We start from the raw sequence: 27855 nt of genomic DNA, 5'->3' as shown, positions 1-27855 counted from the left end.
AGTTGATTTGCGATGATGACACAGACATTATATTAAGCAGGACATTCATACGAGCCTTAAAATCCAATTGTAATCCAAAAGTAGTGTGAAATGCACACATAAGTAACATAAATATAGGCTTTTTTAGCTGGCGTTTTACAAGAACTCCGCCGTGTTCTGCCACCAATTTCCGAGCATCACCCTCCTGCGGCAATGTTTGCAAACACAGATCTGTGTCTATAATGATCAAAAATAAAAAGCACAACAAATACACTGACCCACCCATACTACTTCCTGAATCTCTCCCCTTCAACGGCCCCGCCGTCAAAACCAAGTAAGACAAGTTATTTTGATTTTATAGGGTTATATTCTTAAATGTTAGCTTTTGTACCGATCCAAGTGAACTCGACTATTTCTCGAAATGTGCTTCTAGAATTGTGGGCAGGTTTAATCTTCTGACTGGCTTTATTTAGCTATTCTGTATATTTTCTGTCAGAGCAAAGCATTTCCCATGTCAGCATCTCGTTTCAACACCCAGCCCATCAATGCCCTTTGAAAACGCTCTTATTTATTAACGATCCTGGATTTAGTTATTGCCACTTGTTTAATCGCTACACTTTTTGTCATATTTTTCCTCTTCTACATGAACCTACTTGGCAGATCGACCAGGTTTTCTAATTAGACCTACGCAATAGAGGCAATAGTTTAATCTCAAACTGCCATTTTGTCTCAACTCGGGACGCGTAGGCTACTGGGCTACAATGTGATATTTATTGGATGGCTACATTGTAATATTATGTAACAACCTCAGTGTATCATACATATATTTATTATTCAGCGGATAAATGAACACATGAAACATGAGACAACACAGACTATTCTGATTGGCTGGAAGGTTACATCGTAGCAACCATTCTAGTCTGATGTAGCCGAAAGTATGTTGTTTTATGAAATGATTTGCTTTATGGTTTTATTTCGTTATTTTGTTGTGTTCAAATCGAAGAATCAAGCCTTGACAGACACATTGTCGTGTGTTCGAAGCTAGTTCTCTAGCAATGACTTTCATTCTTAAACTTTGCATTAGGCCTGTACTGGGCCCGCCTCCCGGCCTGTTTTTTCAGATTAATCTGTGTTTAGGGTAGATACGACTGAGATCCCAGTGTTGTGCCGAAAATCGCCCCCTGCCAGAATTCTCTCACCCTTCGCGTGAACGCGCACACTCAATTCTTCATTGCTGCGACTTGCTTGCTAGTTGAGATTTCTGCTCTTCACTCCGTTGTCAGTGTCGCCTACATTTCACTGATCTTAGCAGAAAGTATTTTTTATTTGTGTCCTTCAAGGCTGCTGTCAATGATCACGTTGCGTTTCATTTCATTTTATTTTCTTGCCTGCTGAAATTCTCCCCCACTTCTAATTCCTTAATTTTGTGTCTAGAGTCAAATACTTTCTGTGGCACACATCAGAGTCAAATACTTTCTATAGAACCAATTTAACAGGCAACCGAAATTAATAATGAATGTATGTGTGTTATATTAAACATAGAGGAATGAGTAAAATGTAGGCAAGCAAATAAACATTTCAGAACAACTACTCGTCGAATAAGACATGGGAGAGATGATGCATTTTGGCAGAGATTTATTTAGAATAATACACTTGAAACAAATAATCTAACTGAAAACTGTAGACATTACTAGTGACTCCCCTGCGATCAAACTGCCATTAAAAAATGAAATGCAGCCTAACTGAGACACCGGAACGTGTGACGTGTCAGAGGGGAGGGGGTGGGGAACACCCAATCGCCCCTCCATATATCACTGGTTATGTTGCTCTTTCGGGGTTATCCAGTCCAGGGAGTGTCTCAAATTAGGAGTGCTGATGTAAGTACAGGTCTCCCTTGTATTAATTATGATTTAAAAGGCAAAACTGAACCTAGTGCACCACTTTGCGATTACAGGCCATGAAACCAGAAACCTGCAAGGCAGTTTATGTTTATTGTGGTATACCCCGGCTTCACATCAAGTCATGGTAGTGGAATACTGGTAAACTGGTCAAGAGTCTGTAATAGTGTCTACTGTTTGTTCATTTGATCCCGGAGTCATATCATTCATCTCAACTACTCCATGTAGCCTATGCGAGGCACATCGAGTCTCCATTTGCCTGTGAAACTTTTACTTCTCTATTATAATTTGAGTATATTTAGTGAACTATGGCTTTACAAATCTTTATACTCTGAATAAAATTAGCAGTTTTATTCTTTGAATAGAATATTTGGTCAGCTATTTTCCCCAGTAATTATGCTTCCTCTGATCCTTTAGGCAAGGTACGTAATGTCATTGTCCTTACAGTGTGTTTTGGAAAGGAAGGAAGACTCAAACTTTTTTTTTTATCCCATTTAACCTTTATTTAACTTGGCAATTCTAAGGGGAAGTAGGAGTTGCTCAAAACAATGAGCTTTTTCTTATGTAATAATCCAATGCCTGGAAATCTTGTCACATGGAAATGTCTGTGTATGCTTAACTCATCCTTTAACTTTTCTCTTTTTTTAAACTAAATCTGTATTTTGGCTTTAAATGGTATGTTGTAGAAGTGTCCAGACACTTCTTTTGCGATTTCACTTGGTTTTGAGAAACTTACCCAGGGGTGAAAGTAGATTTAAATGTCTTCCCGGTACCTCCTATGTATGTTCCTGGATGTGTTGACCATAACAAGTGCCCCAGAACCAGTGGAAGCAATACAAATAACCATAACATCAAAGATCCACCACCATATTTTACAGTAGGTGAGAGGTACTTTTCTGCATATGCATCCAGGCCAAAGAGCTCTACTTTTTTGTCATCTTACCTTACTACCAGTTCCAATCCAAGTGCCAGGCAATAGCATTGTAAAATATTGTAGTGGACCTTTGATATTATGGGTCTGTTTAGCTTCTACTGGTCCTGGGGTCCTTCTTAAGGTCAACGGCATCATGAACTCTAACAAGTACCAGGACATTTTAGCCAAAAACTTGGTTGCCTCTGCCAGGAGGCTGAAACTTGGCCTCAAGTGGATCTTCTAGCAAGACAATAAATCCAAGCACACATCAAAATCCATAAAGAAATGGGTAACTGACCACAAAATCAACCATTTTGCAATGGCCATCTCAGTCTCCAGACTTGAACTCCATTGAAAAACTGTGATTTGAATTGAAGAGAGCAGTCCATAAGCGCAGATGAAGGATATCAAGGATCTGACAAGATTATGTAATGGCCTAAGATCCGACCCAATGGTTCTCCAATCTCTTTAAACATTTTAGAAAAAGGCTCAATGTTGTTATCCTCGCAAGGGGAGGATGCCTTAGAATTGAAAACAGGGGTACCAATAATTTTTACCTCTTTGATTACAGATTAAAATGTATTTCTCTGAGAAATTGTATTAGTATAAAATATAATTTCCCATTTTTTTTGCATGCAATATTGCAATTATTTATTTCATTCAGTATTGTTTGGACGTCTGTATCAAAGGTCCCAATAATTTTGGACCTGAATGTATTTTATATTCAGTGAGCTCCAACATTACTGGAACCCCTGACTGGCAATGCACAAGCAATACTTTAAATATATACAATATAATTATAGAGAGAAACTCAAAATACCAACATTTGAGAAATACTGTACTTTATACATTTTTCAATGGAACCCACTTAAAATCATTTATTGATTTTATTAAAAATCATTGTCCTCTAAATCAAGGTTTCACAATTAGTGGCACCCTTAAATATTTTTGTAAATAACATTTTCCAAAATGAAACCAGTAATTAAATTCCACTTATTTAAGTTTATCTAAGTCTTAATTAAGGAACTATATTGAGGCATTACATCACTTTCTGTTTCAGTAGGGTATAAAAATGAGGTAAGACGCATGCAATATCCCTTTGTCATCTGACACCATGAAGAAAACAAAAAAACTGGCAGTTCAAAAAAAGAGAAATCAAATTTTATTAGTCATATGCGCCGAATACAACAATGAAATGCTTACTTACGAGCCCCTAACCGACAGTGCAGTTAAAAAAAAATATGGATAAGAATAAAAGTAACAAGTAATTAACGAGGAGAAGTAAAAAGAAAAAATAACAATATGTACAGGGGGGTGCCGGTACAATGTGCGGGGGTACCGGTTAGTTGAGGCAGTATGTACATGTAGGTAGAGTTAATTAAGGTGACTATGCATAGATGACAACAAAGAGTGGTAGTGGTGGGGAGGGGGGGGGGGGGGGGGAGATGTGAATGGTTTCGGTAGCCATTTGACTAGATGTTCAGGAGTCTTATGGGGGGTAGAAGCTGTTTAGATGCCTCTTGGACCTAGACATGGTGCTCCGGTACCGCTTGCCGTGTGGTAGCAGAGAGAACAGTCTATGACTAGGGTGGCTGGAGTCTTTGACATTTTTCAGGGCCTTCCTCTGACACCGCCTGGTATAGAGGTTCTGGATGGCAGGAAGCTTGGCCCCAGTGATGTACTGGGTCATTCGCACTACCCTCTGTAGTGCCTTGCGGTCGAAGGTCGAGCAGTTGCCATACCAGGCAGTCATGCAACCAGTCAGGAAGCTCCGGATGGTGCAGCTGTAAAACCTTTTGAGGATCTGAGGACCCATGCTAAATCTTTTCAGTCTCCTGAGGGGAATAGGTTTTGTCGTGCCTGCTTCACAACTGTCATGGTGTGCTTGGACCATGTTAGTTTGTTGGTGATGTGGACACCAAGGAACTTGAAGCTCTCAACCTGCTCCACTGCCGCCCCGTCGATGAGAATGTGGCCATGCTCAGTCCTCTTTTTCCTGTAGTCCACAGTCATCTCCTTTATCTTGATCACATTGAAGGAGAGGTTGTTGTCCTTGCACCACACGGCCAGGTCTCTGACCTCCCTATAGGCTGTCTCGTTGTTGTCGGTGGTCAGGCCTACCACTGTTGTGTTATCGGCAAATTTAATGATGGTTTGAGGTTGTGCCTGGATCTTAGTCCTGTATTGATGCTTTGCCTGTTTGATGGTTCGTCGGAGGGCATAGCGGGATTTCTTATAAGCTTCCGGGTTAGAGTCCCGCTCCTTGAAATAGGCAGCTCTAGCCTTTAGCTCAGTGTGGATGCTGCATGTAATCCCTGGTTTCTGGTTGGGGTATGGTACGTACAGCCACTGTGGGGAAGACGTCATCGATGCACTTATTGATGAAGCCAATGACTGATGTGGTGTACTCCTGAATGCCATTGGAGGAATCCTGGAACATGTTCCAGTCTGTGATAGCAAAACAGTCCTGTAGTTTAGCATCTACGTCATCTGACCACTTTTTTATTGATCTAGTCAGCGATGCTTCCTGGTTTAATTTTTGCTTGTAAGCAGGAATCAGGAGGATAGAATTATGGTCAGATTTGCCAAATGGAGGGCGAGGGAGAGCTTTGTATGCATCTCTGTGTGGAGTATAGGTGGTCCAGAGTTCAACTGTGTACATATATATATTTTTTTATAAATACTTATGCCTCACCTTCTCATGCTTCCTTTCTTTCAGGTCCTAAAGATGAGTTATCCAGGTTACCCTCCCTCCGGTGGCTACCCTCCCCAGGCAGGTGGCTACCCTCCACAGGTAGGTGGCTACTCTCCCCAGGCAGGTGGCTACCCTCCCCAGGCTGGTGGTTACCCTCCCCAGGCAGCTGGCTACCCCCCACAACCGGGTGCATATCCCCCCCAAGCAGGAGGCTACCCACCCCAGGCCGGTGGCTACCCACCCCAGGCCGGCGGCTACCCAACCCAAGCCGGCGGCTACCCCCCCCAGGCAGGGGGCTACCCTCCCCAGCAGGCCGGAGGCTATCCTTCCATTCCTCCAGCACAAGGTAAGGCTATTATTTTGGGGTTACATTAGTATTTTGTTTTCATGGTAGTGCAAAAGTGTGCTTGCTCTGGTTTGGAGTTATCCTGTTCATTAAAATCATGCTACATCACTCACTTGTTGTCTCTTCATTCTCTAGGTGGTTGGGGTGGAGCCCCTGTTGGTGGAATGGTAAATATGACTTATTATCTTGAATCAAGTAGCTAACTAAGAACCAAGTAACTACCAACATATTGTACGGCTCTAAATCAGCGGGTTCTATTTACGACCTGATCTACACACCCTGTAACATGTATGGAGTCTGTTACCATGTCATTATGTCCCAAATGGCTCCTCATTCCTATGGGCCCTGGTCAAAAGTAGTGCACTATTTAGGGAATAGGGTGCCATTTGGGACATAACCAGAGCCAGTAATGTGATACCAGCTAATCACCTCCTTTTCCCCATTCCAGCCAGGCGGAGGTATGCCCCAGGGATACCCAGGCGGTCCTGCTCCATGTCCACCCCAGGGGTACCCAGGAGGCCCTGCCCCAGGACAGCAGCCCATGCCTGGCTACCCTGGAGGAGCCCCGGCACCCAACCCCTCCATGCCAGGATACGGAGGTGGTGCTCCGGCTACTCCCCATTCACCTGCCATCAATGTGAGAATCTCTTGTTTCTTTTTCAGTTTGTGTCATGTGGACTGAAACCATTAACCTGTATTTACATAGCTTTTTCCTAATATACGTTACAAAGTATTTCCTTGTTTCAGTATTTCCTTGTTTCTATATTTCCTTGTTTCTATATTTCCTTGTTTCTGTATTTCCTTGTTTCAGTATTTCCTTGTTTCAGTATTTCCTTGCTTCATTTTCAGTACTTGTTTCTATTTGTCATTAGAGAGGCTACAGGGGTGCGATAAAGGACCACCCAGGTGCTGACCCTCTGAGGGATGTGGAAGTCCTCCGCAAGGCCATGAAGGGCTTTGGTCAGTAGTTCATCATTATAGACATTCACTATCATGGATAGATGTATGAAGGATTTGATGAGATTCAGTCAAATTCTAATAACACTTTATTTAGAGATGCACATTACATAACTGAAGTTCCTTCTGGGGAAAAAAAGTTATTTTATTATATTCTATAAATCTTCAATGGCTAGATGCATATGTAGAATATTATACAATTAAGAGCACACTATTTAGTGATACACATTCCATCTACTACCAGTTAAACTGCTAATAATGCTAATAATATATTATTTTCAACAGGCACGGATGAGTCCGCTATAATTGAGCTTCTTGGAAGCCGCACCAGCAAGCAGAGGGTTCCAATGGTTGCAGCCTACAAAACCACTTATGGGAAGGTGAGGTTTATACTAGATTAATGGCTATGGTTTCTTCTATTGTCTGCTATTGTTGCTGTTAGTTTAACTTCCATGTAGTGTTCATCTATGTCTGCGCCCTGTAGTGGTAATTCTAACCAAAAGGAGAGCGAGACTATATTCTTCAAAACAACTTTATTATAACATTTGCAAAAATGAAGCAATCAATAACAACCACTCAGTGCGTCGTTAGGAAAGTCCAATGAACAGAGTTCTCTCCCTTCTAGAAAAACGACCACCTATTTTGTCTACGTGGCAGTTTAGCAGATGGAAACAGGGACGGAACATGGTGTGTAAAAGCAGATTTAGCTTGTCTGTTCAGATAATGGTGGCAACATCAACTGTCTGTTCCTTCCTGCTTGTTTTCACACATCTAAGTTCCTGTAGATTGTGAAAACAGGATTTGACATATTGAGGTCTCACCCGAACGGCTCTTATCTGTATGCCAAGATTTATGACTAAGTCACACGACAAGCCTGTATCAGTAAAAATACTAACATATAACAATAGACACTTATCTTAAGTAAAACAGCATAGTATGTCAATCAAATCTATTTATAAAGCCCTTACATCAGCTGATGCCACAAAGTGCTGTACAGAAACCCAGCTTAAAACCCCAAACAGCAAGCAATGCAGGTGTAGAAGCACGGTGGCTAGGAAAAACTCCCTATAAAGGCCAGAACCTAGAGATGAACCAGGCTATGAGGGGTGGCCAGTCCTCTTCTGGCTGTGCCGGGTGGAGATTATAAAAGAACATGGCCAAGATGTTCATAGATGACCAGCAGGGTCAAATAATAATAATCACAGTGGTTGTAGATGGTGCAATGGGTCAGCACCTCAGGAGTAAATGTCAGTTGGCTTTTCATTGCCGATCATTCAGTGTATCTCTACCACTCCTGCTGTCTCTAGAGAGTTTAAAACAGCAGGTCTGGGACAGGTAGCACGTCCGGTGAACAGGTCAGGGTTCCATAGCCGCAGGCAGAACAGTTGAAACTGGAGCACCAGCACAACCAGGTGGACTGGGGACCGCAAGGTGTCATCAGGCCAGGTAGTCCTGAGGCATGGTCCTAGGGCACAGGGAGGGAGAGAGAGGGAGGGGGAAAGAGCGAGAGAGAGAGACACAGAAAGAGAGACACGGAAAGAGAGACACGGAAAGAGAGACACAGAAAGAGAGACACAGAAAGAGAGACACGGAGAGAGAGACAGAGAGAGAGAGAATACTTCAATTCACACAGGACACCGGATAAGACAGGAGAAATACTCCAGATATAACAGACTGACCCTAGCCCCCTGACACATAAACTATTGCAGCATAAATACTGGAGGCTGAGACAGGAGGGGTCGGGAGACACTGTGTCTAATTAAACAGTATAGTATGTAATTAATATTTAATTTGCACCACAGTCTCAAATGGCACCTTATTCCCCTATGAGCCCTGGTTGAAAGTAGTGCGCTATATAGGGAATAGGGTGGAGCAGCAGCACATTTGGGGCACAGATTTACTGTATGTTGAGTGACCTCTTACACAATCTTCTATTTCACAGGATTTATTCCACGATCTAAAGTCTGAGCTGACTGGGAGTTTTGAGAAGCTGGCTATTGCCATGTTGCAGACACCAGCCAAGTTCGATGCATCTGAACTCAAAGAAGCCATATCGGTTTGAACGGGTTCTTTTGTTTACTCTTAGACTATACCAGGTTCATGTTCATTAGAGCAAAATGTAGGATAACATTTTGAAACAAAACAGAAACACGCTTTTTATTGGACAAGTTCTGATATTACCTCCCTATTTCAGTCCGTTATGGACCGTTTTCTTTTGTTTCGTGCCTACTGAACACCACCCAGGTTATTCCACTCTTTATATTAGGCCTCTTTTCTGAGTCATTTCAGTATGAAACAGAAAGCTCCTTTAAAGACAGACAAAATCAGGTATGTTGAGGCCTGAGGAATCACCCATCTTACTATCTGGTGAACAAGATTTAGCTACTTACTGTAGCTTGTAGAGAACAAGTATTACTTGGGCCATGATGTATTCTTGTCTTGAACCACAAACTATATGGTGAACTATGTGATGATTCACTGTAGCTGTAGAGAATAAGTATTACTTTATTGCACCTGGCTAGGTGTTATTATTGTCTTCTAGATCATTTCTGGAACTCATACACATAGCATTTATATAGTTACTGTATACTTAACCCTGGCTGGTTTGTTCTCAGGGTGCAGGTACTGATGAAGCATGTCTGATTGAGATCCTGTCATCTCGCTCCAATGCAGAAATCAGAGAAATCAATCAAATTTACAAACATGGTAAGAGCTGTGTATTTATTATGGATCCCCATTAGCTGCTGCCAAGGCAACAGTAGCTAAAATGCCAAGGCAGCAGCTACTCTTCCTGGGGTCCAGCAGAGTTAAGGCAGTTTATACAATTTAAAAACATTACAATACATTCACAGATTTCACAACACACCTACTCCACCACTACCACATATCTTCAGTACAAAATCCATGTGTACGCGTGTGTATAGTGCGTATGTTATTGTGTGTGTGTGTGTGTGTTTGTGGCAACTGACCACATGACTGAACAGTAATCCAGGTGCAACAAAACTAGGACCTGTAGGACCTGCCTTGTTGATAGTGTTGTTAAAAAGGCAGAGCAGCTCTTTATTATGGATAGACTTCTCCCCATCTTATGTATCAATATGTTTTGATGACAGTTTACAATCCAGGGTTATTCCAAACAGTTTAGTCACCTCAACTTGCTCAATTTCAACATGATTTAGTTGAGGTTTAGTGAATGATTTGTCCCAAATACAATGCTTTTAGTTTTATTAATATTTAGGACTAACTTATTATTTGCCACCCACTCTGAAACTAACTGCAGCTCTTTGTTATATGTTGCAGTCATTTCAGTCACTGTAGTAGCTGACATGTATAGTGTTGAGTCATCTGTATGCCAGTGGCATGGCATTAGTAAAGATTGGAAAAAGTAAGGAGACTAGACACCTGCCCTGTGTGTTTCAGAGTAACTGACTGAAATGGCGTTAGTTTAAGACTATGTATTGAAATGCTGTTTGTTTCAGAGTATGGTAAGACCCTGGAGGATTCCATCAGTAACGACACCTCAGGACACTTCCGTAGGCTCCTCGTCTCACTCTGTCAGGTAACTTTTTTATTGATATGTTATCGATGGGTTTTTGTTATGTTATTGATGTGTTGTTAATCGCTATCATTGCGTAACATCTTTGACAGTGAAGGCTAAAGCTGATTCATGATGACAACCTAATACTCAACAAAGTCGGTGCTCTTGCACTTCAAACTGGCTATCTAATGGCTACAAATTAGACATATCTTTAATTTGTGCTAACAATTTCTGAAATGTTATATTATTTTAATGAAGTGAACAAGCGAAAAAGACTCGGGGAAACCAAATTTGTATGAAACTGCTATTTTCCTCTCAAGATAAACATCTACTATAGCCTCTTCCTGAGTCAGGAAGTAGAGCCTATTATAGAGCCATTTTTTGTTTACAAGCAAATGTCATATTGTAGTGGTGCACACATATGCTCACAGCAAAAGTCCTGTAGCAGATAGCTAGCTATACACTGATGTTGGGACATTGACAAACGTAGTAGTGTGTGAGTGATGACCATGAAAACACACAAGACTGATGGCTATAGCTATGTTCAACAAGTTATTATTATTCTGGCTTTACCTAGCTCCATTTGGGATATGTTACCTTGCCTCGCTGGCTTGCTACGTAATCAGTCCTCCAATGACATCTGCAATGTTGTAGACGATGACCATCTGATTACTTGTTTGTTAACTTGCAGGAGCTGTATTTGAAGTTGAATGATCGTATCCATTTCAATGTAAACAAACCCCTTTCTACTGCGAATATGTGCCCAAAACTTTTGATGCGGCTGGGTCTGGATTTTTCAAGAAGCAATGTATGCATCCCAAAACTGTAACCTATTCCCTATATAGTGCACTACTTTTGACAAGAACCGTATGGGCCTGGTCAAAAGTAGTGCACTATAAATGGAATAGGGTGTAATTTAGGACCCAGCCCATTAAGATACCCTGGAAGATTTATGGAAGCAATTACTGAAATTGGTGGAGGAGAAGTTGAGTTTCCATGCCTCAAATTCCTTCCAAGCTACGAGTATTCCACTGTTCATAGTTTGTAAGGGTTTCCAGATTTTTTTTCCTCCCGTGGAATAATATCGTCTGCCTCCCAGGCACTGGTCAAAAGCAGTGCACTATATAGGGAATAAGATGCCATTTGGGACGCATCCATTTCTTTTGTAGTAAAACCATTTTTTTGCTTCCTGTTTGAAGGGAAATCGAGACGAGAGGGAACAAGTGGACATCAACATGGCCAAACAGGATGCTCAGGTGATCACTGTTTCTTGTTCTGTTAATATAATAGCATTTAAATAGTTTTAAAGATCTTTGTGATGTCACAATAGTGCTTATATACCCAGTAGGCTTATAAGAAATTGGACATTATTTGTTTAATTTCTGATCTGAAACTTTACTTAAGGAAGCATGTATAGCCGATATGATTCCAAAGATATGATATATGATTCCAAAGAGTTAGACAAGCATTTCATGCTTCTACTGATAGTTATTTTGTGTTAGATACTGATCATGTTGTGCGTTAGAAACTGATCATGTTGTTTATTGTTAATTTTAGATTTTTTTATTTCACCATTATTTAACCGGGTAGGCCAGTTGAGAACAAGTTCTCATTTACAACTGCGACCTGGCCAAGATAAAGCAAAGCAGTGCGACACAAACAACAACACAGACTTACACATGGAATAAACAAACATACAGTCAATACACAACATAAAAAAAGAAAGTCTTTATACAGTGTGTGCAAATGGCGTGAGGAGGTAAGGCAATAAATAGGCCATAGTAGCGAAGTAATTACAATTTAGCAAATGAACACTGGAGTGATAGATGTGCAGATGATGATGTGCAAGTAGAAATACTGTTGTGCAAAAAAGTTAATAATAACAATATGGGGATGAGGTAGGTAGATTGGATGGGCTATTTACAGATGGGCTATGTACAGCTGCAGCGATCGTTTAGCTGCTCAGATAGCTGATGTTTAAAGTTAGTGAGGGAAATATAAGTCTCCAGCTTCAGTGATTTTTTTGCAATTAGTTCCAGTCATTTGCAGCAGAGAATTGGAAGGAAAGGCAGCCAAAGAGGTGTTGGCTTTGGGGATGACCAGTGAGATATACAGTACCTTGCGAAAGTATTCGGCCCCCTTGAACTTTGCGACCTTTTGCCACATTTCAGGCTTCAAACATAGATATAAAACTGTATTTTTTGGGGGGAATCAACAACAAGTGGGACACAATCATGAAGTGGAACGACATTTATTGGATATTTCAAACGTTTTTAACAAATCAAAAACTGAAAAATAGGGCGTGCAAAATTATTCAGCCCCTTTACTTTCAGTGCAGCAAACTCTCTCCAGAAGTTCAGTGAGGATCTCTGAATGATCCAATGTTGACCTAAATAACTAATGATGATAAATACAATCCACCTGTGTGTAACCAAGTCTCCGTATAAATGCACCTGCACTGTGATAGTCTCAGAGGTCCGTTAAAAGCGCAGAGAGCATCATGAAGAACAAGGAACACACCAGGCAGGTCCGAGATACTGTTGTGAAGAAGTTTAAAGCCGGATTTGGATACAAAAAGATTTCCCAAGCTTTAAACATCCCAAGGAGCACTGTGCAAGCGATAATATTGAAATGGAAGGAGTATCAGACCACTGCAAATCTACCAAGACCTGGCCGTCCTTCTAAACTTTCAGCTCATACAAGGAGAAGACTGATCAGAGATGCAGCCAAGAGGCCCATGATCACTCTGGATGAACTGCAGAGATCTACAGCTGAGGTGGGAGACTCTGTCCATAGGACAACAATCAGTCGTATATTGCACAAATCTGGCCTTTATGGAAGAGTGGCAAGAAGAAAGCCATTTCTTAAAGATATCCATAAAAAGTGTCGTTTAAAGTTTGCCACAAGCCACCTGGGAGACACATCAAACATGTGGAAGAAGGTGCTCTGGTCAGATGAAACCAAAATTGAACTTTTTGGCAACAATGCAAAACGTTATGTTTAGCGTAAAAGCAACACAGCTGAACACACCATCCCCACTGTCAAACATGGTGGTGGCAGCATCATGGTTTGGGCCTGCTTTTCTTCAGCAGGGACAGGGAAGATGGTTAAAATTGATGGGAAGATGGATGGAGCCAAATACAGGACCATTCTGGAAGAAAACCTGATGGAGTCTGCAAAAGACCTGAGACTGGGACGGAGATTTGTCTTCCAACAAGACATTGATCCAAAACATAAAGCAAAATCTACAATGGAATGGTTCAAAAATAAACATATCCAGGTGTTAGAATGGCCAAGTCAAAGTCCAGACCTGAATCCAATCGAGAATCTGTGGAAAGAACTGAAAACTGCTGTTCACAAATGCTCTCCATCCAACCTCACTGAGCTCGAGCTGTTTTGCAAGGAGGAATGGGAAAAAAATTCAGTCTCTCGATGTGCAAAACTGATAGAGACATACCCCAAGCGACTTACAGCTGTAATCGCAGCAAAAGGTGGCGCTACAAAGTATTAACTTAAGGGGGCTGAATAATTTTGCACGCCCAATTTTTCAGTTTTTGATTTGTTCAAAAAGTTTGAAATATCCAATAAATGTCGTTCCACTTCATGATTGTGTCCCACTTGTTGTTGATTCTTCACAAAAAAATACAGTTTTATATCTTTGTTTGAAGCCTGAAATGTGGCAAAAGGTCGCAAAGTTCAAGGGGGCCGAATACTTTCGCAAGGCACTGTACCTGCTGGAGCGCGTGCTACGGGTGGGTGGGTGTTATCTTGACCAGTGAGCTGAGATAAGGCAAGGCTTTACCTAGCAAAGACTTAGATGACCTGGAGCCAGTGGGTCTGGCGACGAATATGCAGCGAGGGCCAGCCGACGAGAGCATACAGGTCGTAATGGTGGGTGGTATATGGGGCTTTGGTGACAAAACGGATGGCACTGTGATAGACTGCATTCAATTTGCTGAGTAGAGTGTTGGAGGATATTTTGTAAATGACATCGTCGAGGATCGTTAGGATAGTCAGTTTTACGAGGATAAGTTTGGCAGCGTGAGTGAAGGATGCTTTGTTGCGAAATAGGAAGCCGATTCTAGATTTAATTTTGTATTGGAGATGTTTGATGTGGGTCTGTAAGGAGAGTTTACAGTTTATCCAGACACCTAGGTATTTGTAGTTGTCCACATATTCTAAATCAGAACCGTCCAGAGTAGTGATGCTGGTCCGGCGGGCAGGTGCGGGCAGCGATGGGTTGAAAAGCATGCATTTAGTTTTACTAGCGTTTAAAAGCAGTTGTGTGTTAGAAACTGATAATGTTATGTTCTGTGTTAGAAACTGATAATGTTATGTTGTGTGTTAGAAACTGATCATGTTGTGTGTTAGAAACTGATCATGTTATGTTGTGTGTTAGAAGCTGATGATGTTATGTTGTGTGTTAGAAACTGATCCTGTTATGTTGTGTGTTTAGAAACTGGTTATGTTGTGTGTTAGAAATGGGTTATGTTGTGTGTTAGAAACTGGTTATGTTGTGTGTTAGAAATGGGTTATGTTGTGTGTTAGAAACTGATCCTGTTATGTTGTGTGTTAGAAACTGATCATGTTATGTTGTGTGTTTAGAAACTGATCCTGTTATGTTGTGTGTTTAGAAACTGATCCTGTTATGTTGTGTGTTAGAAATGGGTTATGTTGTGTGTTAGAAACTGATCCTGTTATGTTGTGTGTTAGAAATGGGTTATGTTGTGTGTTAGAAACTGATCATGTTATGTTGTGTGTTAGAAACTGATCATGTTATGTTGTGTGTTTAGAAACTGATCCTGTTATGTTGTGTGTTTAGAAACTGATCATGTTATGTTGTGTGTTTAGAAACTGATCCTGTTATGTTGTGTGTTAGAAACTGATCATGTTATTTTGTGTGTTAGAAACTGATCATGTTGTGTGTTTAGAAATTGATCCTGTTATGTTGTGTGTTAGAAACTGATCATGTTATGTTGTGTGTTTAGAAACTGATCCTGTTATGTTGTGTGTTAGAAACTGATCATGTTATTTTGTGTGTTAGAAACTGATCATGTTGTGTGTTTAGAAATTGATCCTGTTATGTTGTGTGTTAGAAACTGATCATGTTATTTTGTGTGTTAGAAACTGATCATGTTATGTTGTGTTAGAAACTGATCATGTTGTGTGTTTAGAAATTGATCCTGTTATGTTGTGTGTTAGAAACTGATCATGTTATTTTGTGTGTTAGAAACTGATCCTGTTGTGTGTTAGAAACTGATCATGTTATGTTGTGTTAGAAACTGATCATGTTGTGTGTTTAGAAACTGATCCTGTTATGTTGTGTGTTAGAAACTGATCCTGTTATGTTGTGCGTTAGAAACTGATCATGTTATGTTGTGTTAGAAACTGATCATGTTGTGTGTTTAGAAATTGATCCTGTTATGTTGTGTGTTAGAAACGGATCATGTTATTTTGTGTGTTAGAAACTGATCCTGTTGTGTGTTAGAAACTGATCATGTTATTTTGTGTGTTAGAAACTGATCCTGTTGTGTGTTAGAAACTGATCATGTTATTTTGTGTGTTAGAAACTGATCCTGTTATGTTGTGTGTTAGAAACTGATCCTGTTATGTTGTGTTTTAGAAGCTGATCCTGTTATGTTGTGTGTTAGAAATTGATCCTGTTATGTTGTGCGTTAGAAACTGATCCTGTTGTGCGTTAGAAACTGATCCTGTTATGTTGTGTGTTAGAAACTGATACTGTTATGTTGTGTGTTAGAAACTGAACATGTTGTGTGTTAGAAACTGATCATGTTGTGTGTTTAGAAACTGATCCTGTTATGTTGTGTGTTAGAAGCTGATAATGTTATTTTGTGTGTTAGAAACTGATCCTGTTATGTTGTGTGTTAGAAACTGATCCTGTTATGTTGTGTGTTAGAAACTGATCCTGTTGTGCGTTAGAAACTGATCCTGTTATGTTGTGTGTTAGAAACTGATCCTGTTGTGCGTTAGAAACTGATCCTGTTATGTTGTGTGTTAGAAACTGATCCTGTTATGTTGTGTGTGTTAGAAACTCATCCTGTTATGTCGTGTTAGAAACTGATCCTGTTATGTTGTGTGTTAGAAACTGATCCTGTTATGTTGTGTGTTAGAAACTGATCATGTTATTTTGTGTGTTAGAAACTGATCCTGTTGTGTTGTGTGTTAGAAACTGAACATGTTGTGTGTTAGAAACTGAACATGTTGTGTGTTAGAAACTGATCATGTTGTGTGTTAGAAACTGATCAAGTTGTGTGTTTAGAAACTGATCCTGTTATGTTGTGTGTTAGAAGCTGATCATGTTATTTTGTGTGTTAGAAACTGATCATGTTGTGTGTTTAGAAATTGATCCTGTTATGTTGTGTGTTAGAAACTGATCATGTTATTTTGTGTGTTAGAAACTGATCATGTTGTGTGTTTAGAAATTGATCCTGTTATGTTGTGTGTTAGAAACGGATCATGTTATTTTGTGTGTTAGAAACTGATCCTGTTGTGTGTTAGAAACTGATCATGTTATTTTGTGTGTTAGAAACTGATCCTGTTGTGTGTTAGAAACTGATCATGTTATTTTGTGTGTTAGAAACTGATCCTGTTATGTTGTGTGTTAGAAACTGATCCTGTTATGTTGTGTTTTAGAAGCTGATCCTGTTATGTTGTGTGTTAGAAATTGATCCTGTTATGTTGTGCGTTAGAAACTGATCCTGTTGTGCGTTAGAAACTGATCCTGTTATGTTGTGTGTTAGAAACTGATACTGTTATGTTGTGTGTTAGAAACTGAACATGTTGTGTGTTAGAAACTGATCATGTTGTGTGTTTAGAAACTGATCCTGTTATGTTGTGTGTTAGAAGCTGATAATGTTATTTTGTGTGTTAGAAACTGATCCTGTTATGTTGTGTGTTAGAAACTGATCCTGTTATGTTGTGTGTTAGAAACTGATCCTGTTGTGCGTTAGAAACTGATCCTGTTATGTTGTGTGTTAGAAACTGATCCTGTTGTGCGTTAGAAACTGATCCTGTTATGTTGTGTGTTAGAAACTGATCCTGTTATGTTGTGTGTGTTAGAAACTCATCCTGTTATGTCGTGTTAGAAACTGATCCTGTTATGTTGTGTGTTAGAAACTGATCCTGTTATGTTGTGTGTTAGAAACTGATCATGTTATTTTGTGTGTTAGAAACTGATCCTGTTGTGTTGTGTGTTAGAAACTGAACATGTTGTGTGTTAGAAACTGAACATGTTGTGTGTTAGAAACTGATCATGTTGTGTGTTAGAAACTGATCAAGTTGTGTGTTTAGAAACTGATCCTGTTATGTTGTGTGTTAGAAGCTGATCATGTTATTTTGTGTGTTAGAAACTGATCATGTTGTGTGTTTAGAAATTGATCCTGTTATGTTGTGTGTTAGAAACTGATCATGTTATTTTGTGTGTTAGAAACTGATCATGTTGTGTGTTTAGAAATTGATCCTGTTATGTTGTGTGTTAGAAACTGATCATGTTATGTTGTGTGTTTAGAAACTGATCATGTTATGTTGTGTGTTAGAAACTGATCATGTTATGTTGTGTGTTAGAAACTGATCCTGTTATGTTGTGTGTTAGAAACTGATCCTGTTATGTTGTGTGTTTAGAAACTGATCCTGTTATGTTGTGTGTTTAGAAACTGATCCTGTTATGTTGTGTGTTTAGAAACTGATCCTGTTATGTTGTGTGTTAGAAACTGATCCTGTTGTGTTGTGTGTTTAGAAACTGATCCTGTTGTGTTGTGTGTTTAGAAACTGATCCTGTTATGTTGTGTGTTAGAAACTGATCCTGTTATGTTGTGTGTTTAGAAACTGATCCTGTTATGTTGTGTGTTAGAAACTGATCATGTTATGTTGTGTGTTTAGAAACTGATCCTGTTATGTTGTGTGTTTAGAAACTGATCCTGTTATGTTGTGTGTTTAGAAACTGATCCTGTTATGTTGTGTGTTAGAAACTGATCATGTTATGTTGTGTGTTTAGAAACTGATCCTGTTATGTTGTGTGTTTAGAAACTGATCCTGTTATGTTGTGTGTTAGAAACTGATCATGTTATGTTATGTGTTTAGAAACTGATCCTGTTATGTTGTGTGTTTAGAAACTGATCCTGTTATGTTGTGTGTTTAGAAACTGATCCTGTTATGTTGTGTGTTAGAAACTGATCATGTTATGTTATGTGTTTAGAAACTGATCCTGTTATGTTGTGTTTTAGAAGCTGATCCTGTTATGTTGTGTGTTAGAAATTGATCCTGTTATGTTGTGCGTTAGAAACTGATCCTGTTGTGCGTTAGAAACTGATCCTGTTATGTTGTGTGTTAGAAACTGATACTGTTATGTTGTGTGTTAGAAACTGAACATGTTGTGTGTTAGAAACTGATCATGTTGTGTGTTTAGAAACTGATCCTGTTATGTTGTGTGTTAGAAGCTGATAATGTTATTTTGTGTGTTAGAAACTGATCCTGTTATGTTGTGTGTTAGAAACTGATCCTGTTATGTTGTGTGTTAGAAACTGATCCTGTTGTGCGTTAGAAACTGATCCTGTTATGTTGTGTGTTAGAAACTGATCCTGTTGTGCGTTAGAAACTGATCCTGTTATGTTGTGTGTTAGAAACTGATCCTGTTATGTTGTGTGTGTTAGAAACTCATCCTGTTATGTCGTGTTAGAAACTGATCCTGTTATGTTGTGTGTTAGAAACTGATCCTGTTATGTTGTGTGTTAGAAACTGATCATGTTATTTTGTGTGTTAGAAACTGATCCTGTTGTGTTGTGTGTTAGAAACTGAACATGTTGTGTGTTAGAAACTGAACATGTTGTGTGTTAGAAACTGATCATGTTGTGTGTTAGAAACTGATCAAGTTGTGTGTTTAGAAACTGATCCTGTTATGTTGTGTGTTAGAAGCTGATCATGTTATTTTGTGTGTTAGAAACTGATCATGTTGTGTGTTTAGAAATTGATCCTGTTATGTTGTGTGTTAGAAACTGATCATGTTATTTTGTGTGTTAGAAACTGATCATGTTGTGTGTTTAGAAATTGATCCTGTTATGTTGTGTGTTAGAAACTGATCATGTTATGTTGTGTGTTTAGAAACTGATCATGTTATGTTGTGTGTTAGAAACTGATCATGTTATGTTGTGTGTTAGAAACTGATCCTGTTATGTTGTGTGTTAGAAACTGATCCTGTTATGTTGTGTGTTTAGAAACTGATCCTGTTATGTTGTGTGTTTAGAAACTGATCCTGTTATGTTGTGTGTTTAGAAACTGATCCTGTTATGTTGTGTGTTAGAAACTGATCCTGTTGTGTTGTGTGTTTAGAAACTGATCCTGTTGTGTTGTGTGTTTAGAAACTGATCCTGTTATGTTGTGTGTTAGAAACTGATCCTGTTATGTTGTGTGTTTAGAAACTGATCCTGTTATGTTGTGTGTTAGAAACTGATCATGTTATGTTGTGTGTTTAGAAACTGATCCTGTTATGTTGTGTGTTTAGAAACTGATCCTGTTATGTTGTGTGTTAGAAACTGATCATGTTATGTTGTGTGTTTAGAAACTGATCCTGTTATGTTGTGTGTTTAGAAACTGATCCTGTTATGTTGTGTGTTAGAAACTGATCATGTTATGTTATGTGTTTAGAAACTGATCCTGTTATGTTGTGTGTTTAGAAACTGATCCTGTTATGTTGTGTGTTAGAAACTGATCCTGTTGTGTTGTGTGTTTAGAAACTGATCATGTTATGTTGTGTGTTTAGAAACTGATCCTGTTATGTTGTGTGTTTAGAAACTGATCCTGTTATGTTTTGTGTTAGAAACTGATCCTGTTATGTTGTGTGTTTAGAAACTGATCCTGTTGTGTTGTGTGTTTAGAAACTGATCCTGTTATGTTGGGTGTTAGAAACTGATCCTGTTGTGTTGTGTGTTTAGAAACTGTATGCTGCCGGGGAGAACAAAGTGGGGACGGATGAGTCCCAGTTCAACGCCATACTGTGTGCCAGGAGCAAACCCCACCTGAGAGCAGGTAGCTACCCATCCTGCAGTATCTGTGTTTATATTACCAAGTCAGTTCACTGTTCTGGCCGACAGGGTTGTAACCTTTCAGATATTGAGTGAGGTTGTTTCCTCATATCCTGTTTTTCTATGTCTATTATCTCAACACTATTTATACAAACATTTTATTCACTATATTAATGTATGTTAACTGGTTGTTCCAATGTCATAACAACCCTGCCCATGGCTCATTAGTATATTAGTATATTATATACTAAGTGGTTATAAAAATCATATGACGTATATGACGTATTACATGTTATTACAACCCTGCCCATGGTTATAACAGCCATGGCTCAGTAGTATATTATGACTACCTTATTACATGTTTATAACAACCCTGCCTACATTATAACCACCCTGCCTATGGCTATAACAACCGTATTACATGTTATTACAACCCTTGCCATTGTTTCTGCTAGTGTTCCATGAGTACCAACAGATGTGTGGCAGAGACATCGTGAAGAGCATCTGCAGGGAGATGTCTGGAGACGTGGAGGACGGCATGGTGGCTGTTGGTAAGTTCAGAAATAACCATCTAGCACTTTTTGGATCTGAAATTCCTGTTGACTAATGAGTGTTGAAAATCATATGATTCAGTATCACACTGATTTGGTTTGTTTTGATATGCACAGTGTCTACATAGGGCTCTAAAGGAGGAATGGGTTGCCACTTGGGACTAAGCCAGTATGAAGGTTAGTCATGTCTCAACTCTATGAAGTAAAGCCTTGTCTTGTTGTGTTGCAGTGAAATGCATCAGGAATACTCCTGAATACTTTGCAGAGAGGCTTCACAAGGCCATGGCGGTAAGGAAATAACTGTTTCTCACTCCGCTGATGGAAATGTTCTTCAACCGTGTTTACGGGTAGCCGCCATGAGACATTGTTTGTAGTCACTATCACTATAGTGTCTTAGACATATTTTCACACACACACTAGTGCTGAGCTATTAACCAACAACTAATTGACAGGGTTCAATTATTTGAATTCTATTTTATTTCGTTTTTATCTTCTGTTTTTCTAGAGATAAATCAGATCCAGCCTGAACTGTGCGATGTAATGGGGAGTTGTTGACGCTCCTTCAAATGAGTGGATTCTGCTATTTCAGCCACACTCGTTGCTGTCAGGTGTATCAAATTGAGCACGCAGCCATGCAATCTCCATAGACAAACATTGGCAGCAGAATGGACTTACTGAAGAGCTCTGTGACTTTCAGCGTGGACCGTCATAGGATGCCACCTTTCCAACAAGTCAGTTCGTAAAATGTCTGTCCTGCTAGATCTGCCCCAGTCAACTGTAACTGCTGTTATTGTGAAGTGGAAATGTCTAGGAGCAACAAAGGCTCAGCAGCGAAGTGGTAGGCCACACAAGCTCACAGAACGGGACCGTTGAGTGCTAAAGCACATAGCGCATAAAAATTGTCTGTCCTCGGTTGCAACACTCACCACTGAGTTCCAAACTGCCGCTGGAAGCAACTTCAGCACAATAACTGTTAGTCGGGAGCTTTGTGAAATGGGTTTCCATGGCCGAGTAGCCACACACAAGCCTAAGATCACGATGTGCAATGTCAAGGGTCGGCTGGTTTAAAGCTCGCCACCATTGGACTCTGGAGCAGTGGAAACGGGTTCTCTGGAGTGTTGAATCACGTTTCATCATCTGGCAGTCCGACGGACGAATCTGGGTTTGGCGGATGCCAGGAGAACGCTACCTGCCCCAATGCATAGTGGCAACTGTAAAGTTTGGTGGAGGAGGAATATAATGGCCTGTGGCTGTTTTTCATGGTTCGGGTTAGGCCCCTTAGATCCAGTGAAGGGAAATACACTGCTCAAAAAAAATAAAGGGAACACTTAAACAACACAATGCAATCCAAGTCAATCACACTTCTGTGAAATCAAACTGTCCACTTAGGAAGCAACACTGATTGACAATACATTTCATATGCTGTTGTGCAAATGGAATAGACAACAGGTGGAAATTATAGGCAATTAGCAAGACACCCCCAATAAAGGAGTGGTTCTGCAGGTGGTGACCACAGACCACTTCTCAGTTCCTATGCTTCCTGGCTGATGTTTTGGTCACTTTTGAATGCTGGCGGTGCTTTCACTCTAGTGGTAGCATGAGACGGAGTCTACAACCCACACAAGTGGCTCAGGTAGTGCAGCTCATCCAGGATGACACATCAATGCGAGCTGTGGCAAGAAGGTTTGCTGTGTTTGTCAGTGTAGTGTCCAGAGCATGGAGGCGCTACCAGGAGACAGGCCAGTACATCAGGAGACATGGAGGAGGCCGTAGGAGGACAACAACCCAGCAGCAGGACCGCTACCTCCGCCTTTGTGCAAGGAGGAGCAGGAGGAGCACTGCCAGAGCCCTGCAAAATGACTTCCAGCAGGCCACAAATGTGCATGTGTTTGCTCAAACGGTCAGAAACAGACTCCATGAGGGTGGTATGAGGGCCCGACGTCCACAGGTGGGGGTTGTGCTTACAGCCCAACACCGTGCAGGACGTTTGGCATTTGCCAGAGAACACCAAGATTGGCAAATTCGCCACTGGCGCCTTGTGCTCTTCACAGATGAAAGCAGGTTTACACAGAGCACATGTGACAGACGTGACAGAGTCTGGAGACGCCGTGGAGAACATTCTGCTGCCTGCAACATCCTCCAGCATGACCGGTTTGGCCTGCACAGAGCCCTGACCTCAACCCCATCAAACACCTTTGGGATCAATTGGAACACCGATTGCGAGCCAGGCCTAATCACCCAACATCAGTTCTCGACCTCACTAATGCTCTTGTGGCTGAATAAGCAAGTCCCCACAGCAATGTTCCAACATCTAGTGGAAAGCCTTCCCAGAAGAATGGAGAATGTTATAGCAGCAAAGGGGGGGACCAACTCCATATTAATGCCCATGATTTTGGAATGAGATGTTCGATGAGCAGGTGTCCACGTACTTTTGCTCATGTAGTGTATCTCTACCTGAAAATATATGATCTAAGTGATTTAATAGTTGGTATTCAGCAGTCATAAAATTATGCCTTATTTACTTTGAAGAACTACAAAACAGTGATTTTTGTCAGACCGCATAGGCAGCAGTCAAATAAAACAAATGTAATATACACAAATGTAATATTTTAGTAAAGAAAATATGCTTAAAAAGCGATCGGTAGTAATGGGCAGTGACTACCATCATGGGACCCTTTAAAAAAAAGTATTGTGTGTTACAGCATTCAACCCAAATAATCGAAACCGAAATAAAAAAACGTGATTATTTTTTAATAATCGAACCAAACTCAAAAAGCACTAACACACACACACACACATTTAGACGCCGTAGTGATTTTTAAAGATTTTTATTTTTTATTTCACCTTTATTTAACCAGGTAGGCCAGTTGATAACAAGTTCTCATTTACAACTGCGACCTGGCCAAGATAAAGCAAAGCAGTGCGACACAAACATCAGAGTTACACATGGGATAAACAAACGTACAGTCCATAACACAATAGAAAAATCTATATACAGTGTGTGCAAATGTAGTAAGATTAGGGAGGTAAGGCAATAAATAGGCCATAGTGGCGAAATAATAAAAATTTATCAGTTAAACACTGGAGTGATAGATGTGCAAGATTTAATGTGCAAGTAGAGATTCTAGGATGCAAAGGAGCAAAAAAAAAAAAAAAAAAAAACAATATGGGGATGAGGTAGTTGGGTGGGCTATTTACAGATGGGCTGTGTACAGGTGCAATGATCCGTAAGCTGCTCTGACAGCTGATGCTTAAAGTTAGTGAGGGAGATATAAGACTCCAGCTTCAGTGATTTTTGCAATTCGTTCCAGTCATTGGCAGTAGAGTACTGGAAGGAAAGGCGGCCAAAGGAAGTGTTGGCTTTGGGGATGACTGGTGAAATATACCTGCTGAAGCATGTGCTACGGTTGGGTGCTGCAATGGTGACCAGTGAGCTGAGATAAGGCAGGGCTTTACCTAGCAAAGACCCTTATAGATGACCTGGAGCCAGTGGGTTTGGCGACGAAAATGAAGCGAGGGCCAGCCAACAAGAGCATACAGGTCGCAGTGGTGGGTAGTATATGGGTCTTTGGTGACAAAACGGATGGCACTGTGATAGACGACATCCAATTTGCTGAGTAGAGTGTTGGAGGCTATCTTGTAAATTACATTGCCGAAGTCAAGGATCGGTAGGATAGTTTTACAAGGGTATGTTTGGCAGCATGAGTGAAGGATGCTTTGTTGCGAAATAGGAAGCCGATTCTAGATTTAATTTTGGAGATGCTTAATGTGAGTCTGGAAGGAGAGTTTACAGTCTAACTAGACACCTAGGTATTTGTAGTTGTAGTTGTCCAAATATAGTCAGAGCCATCCAGAGTAGTGATGCTAGACAGGCGGGCGATTGCGGGCAGCGATCGGTTGAAGAGCATGCATTTAGTTTTACTTGCATTTAAGAGCAGTTGGAGGCCACAGGAGGAGTGTTGTATGGCATTGAATCTCGTCTGGAGGTTTGTTAACACAGTGTCCAAAGAAGGGCCAGAAGTATACAGAATGGTGTCGTCTGCGTAGAGGTGGATCAGAGAATCACCAGCTGCAAGAGCAACATCATTGATGTATGCAGAGAAAAGAGTTGGCCCGAGAATTGAACCCTGTGGCACCCCATAGAGACTTCCAGAGCTCCAGACAACAGGCTCTCCGATTTGACACACTGAACTCTAACTGAGAAGTAGTTGGTGAACCAGACGAGGCAGTCATTTGAGAAATCAAGGCTGTTGAGTCTGCCGATAAGAATGCAGTGATTGACACGAGTCGAAAGCCTTGGCCAGGTCGATGAAGATGGCTGCACAGTATTATCTTTTATCGATGGCAGTTATGATATTGTTTAGAACCTTGAGCGTGGCTGAGGTGCACCCATGACCAGCTCGGAAACCAGATTGCATAGCGGAGAAGGTACGGTGGGATTCGAAATGGTCGGTGACTTTAGAAAGGCAGGGTAGGATAGATATTGGTCTGTAACAGTTTGGGTCTAGAGTGTCTCCCCCTTTGAAGAGGGGGATGACCGCGGCAGCTTTCCAATCTTTGGGATCAGAAGATACGAGAGGTTGAACAGGCTAGTAATAGGGGTGATTGAGACAACAAGTTATGTTTTTAGGCTAGTTCATGGGATGGCACCTACTGTGTTGACTGAAGAGTTCATGCTTATATTATGCTGATATTATGATGACATTTTGTGAAGTTTTGGACTTCGGTAAGGTTTTTTTTCAACTCTTCGGGCACATTTTGTTTTCTCGAGGCAAGCCGAAGTTGGTAGCCAAAGTCAGTAGCTGAAGTCTATGCCCCTTTGTTGGTGATTGGTTAACAGTAGGGATTCTTCAATAAAGTCTTTGTTGTCATTTAATGAGAGATGACTCGTTTTCATGCACATATTTTCACTGATAAATACTGCACCAAATATCTTAGTTAAATATAAAATTCCAGAAATATCAAAATCATAGACAGATTTCTTGAGTCATCTTGGATTAATTCTGACTATTTTGAAGTGTATACTGGCTACGGTGTCTCAAAATGGACAAACGGTACTATTGTCGATTTTTTTCACATTTTTCAAGCGAATGTCTTTTAAGGGAGTTTGTGAGCTCACTCATTCGGTTCGCCTAGCCGAGTTTGGCTTGGCGCCAGCCGAACTGAAGCATACTGACGCCTTAACCCCTCTTTGTGATATAAATCCTTTAATTCATATTTAGTATTGACTCTGTACTATGTGTTCCCAGGGGGCTGGGACCAAGGACAGGACTCTGATTCGGGTCATGGTGACTCGCTCTGAGGTGGACATGCTGGACATCAGACAGGTGTATCAGCAGACCTATGGGAAATCACTGTACACCGCCATCTCTGTATGTACCTTACACAAATAATCACTATGCTAAAATTATTTTATTGGAATCAATCCATTGATTTTATGCTATGGAGATGGATTGCTGCCAAAATTATGAAAATGAATGAATAATAATTCACAAGTAAATTATATTCATTTCTTGGTTTATCTAATGGAGAATGATGCATTTAATACTTTTTTTTTTCTCACCATCTGATAGGGTGATACCTCTGGTGACTACAAGAAGATGCTGCTGAAGCTGTGTGGTGGAAGTGATTAGAGGGAAATTAAGACATCGTCTACATCAACCAGGACAGTGAAGTCATAGAATTAGAATGAGAATATTTCAATTCAGAGGTGCTATGGCCGTTCTATTTCTATGAGTGTGCTAGTCCATAAGAATGTGCCAGACACGATCCTATATCAACCTGTGATGCATGTCGTTATTTTAGCCTTACTTGTGTCTCACACTCCAATGCAACATTTCATTACTAACTGCTAACACACACAACATAATGTACTAAACGATATATGCAAGATAAATATTTTCTTTGCTGCATATGCAATCAGTTATTGTGTAGTCTTGATACATTTTCACAGTGGTGGAAAAAGTCCCCAATTGTCACACTTGATTAAAAGTAAAGATCCCGTAATAGAAAAAGTATTTTTACTTAAGTACTTTACACCACTGCATTTTCAAATGTTTTTTTTTATCATGATATGTGTAATCATATTTCATGTTATCAGGATAGTATCATTGTATACTAAAATACAGTACTATAATTTACAAATGATTAGCTTTCTGCCAAAAACTAAATATATATTCATATTTCTGGATGTTAAAGTCTTTGTGTAAACACGTGCAAATATTGTATGAGATTTAGATACTTAAGATATACAAAACGTTGTATCCTAGAGTTGTATTGCTGACTACTACTATATTCTATGCAAATTAGCACCTTGTTACATTTAGAATGAAAGCCAATAATAATGAAATATCACGACACATTTTTCCCCCAATTTGTCTCTGTTAGTGACACCTTTTATTAATGTTGGTAATTTTCCATTGCTTGTTTCCCAGATATAAACACAATGTTGCCTTTTATGCTGCAGACCCAAAACCCGCCATGGCATGCAAACTCTTTCAATGTTATACCATCTATTTTGAAAGCTATTTAGTTCCACACAAGTCAATATTTGTTTCTCATGTAATCTTTCATTGCCATTTTTACCATAATTTGAATGTAAGTAATTGTGCAAATGTTTGCCAAAAGTGAAACATTTATTCATTACATAGGTATCTATAACCGGTATACATGTAGTAAAATGTTATGCCAGTAGAGAGCAGGTTTTATACACAAGTGAAATTGGCAATGGATCCACTGAGACATGGTAACTGGAAAATTATCAATTCTGGCTCGGTATATAGCTATTATATTAATACCACTTTTGTTACTTGTCACAATGGCCCAAAAGTGCTGCCTTTATATGTACAAACTAACGTTTATAATAATTTTATTGTTGTAATGTTCATCTACAGGCTTATAACGGCATCCTTCGTGTCAATTAAAATATTTTGACTGACTCA

The 27855-nt window shown here is 40.0% G+C and overlaps 1 protein-coding gene across 1 annotated transcript; it reads left to right on the top strand.

Annotated features, from left to right (window-relative positions):
* On the top strand, positions 1-27855 carry LOC110502821 (annexin A4). The gene is made up of 15 exons (XM_021581143.3): positions 1-313; positions 5510-5831; positions 5967-5998; positions 6280-6468; positions 6704-6791; positions 7074-7168; positions 8731-8844; positions 9404-9494; positions 10268-10347; positions 11526-11582; positions 20274-20367; positions 20819-20914; positions 21144-21202; positions 26164-26286; positions 26488-27855. Exons 2-15 carry the CDS (start codon positions 5519-5521, stop codon positions 26545-26547), a joined length of 1491 nt encoding a protein of 496 aa, XP_021436818.2. The 5' UTR covers positions 1-313; positions 5510-5518; the 3' UTR covers positions 26548-27855.

Source organism: Oncorhynchus mykiss, chromosome 23 (genome assembly GCF_057628025.1).
Source record: "Oncorhynchus mykiss isolate SJ-2025 chromosome 23, ASM5762802v1, whole genome shotgun sequence".
Classification (NCBI taxonomy): Eukaryota; Metazoa; Chordata; class Actinopteri; order Salmoniformes; family Salmonidae; genus Oncorhynchus; species Oncorhynchus mykiss.
This window is presented reverse-complemented; position numbering and strand designations above follow the sequence as displayed.

Bases quoted from the DNA above. Each gene is read 5' to 3' on its own strand.
- LOC110502821 (XM_021581143.3), top strand. From the start codon at position 5,519: ATGAGTTATCCAGGTTACCCTCCCTCCGGTGGCTACCCTCCCCAGGCA. The intron at 20,368-20,818 runs GTAGCTACCCAT...TGTTTCTGCTAG, and splicing joins CAAACCCCACCTGAGAGCAG to TGTTCCATGAGTACCAACAG. The intron at 21,203-26,163 runs GTAAGGAAATAA...ATGTGTTCCCAG, and splicing joins GGCTTCACAAGGCCATGGCG to GGGGCTGGGACCAAGGACAG.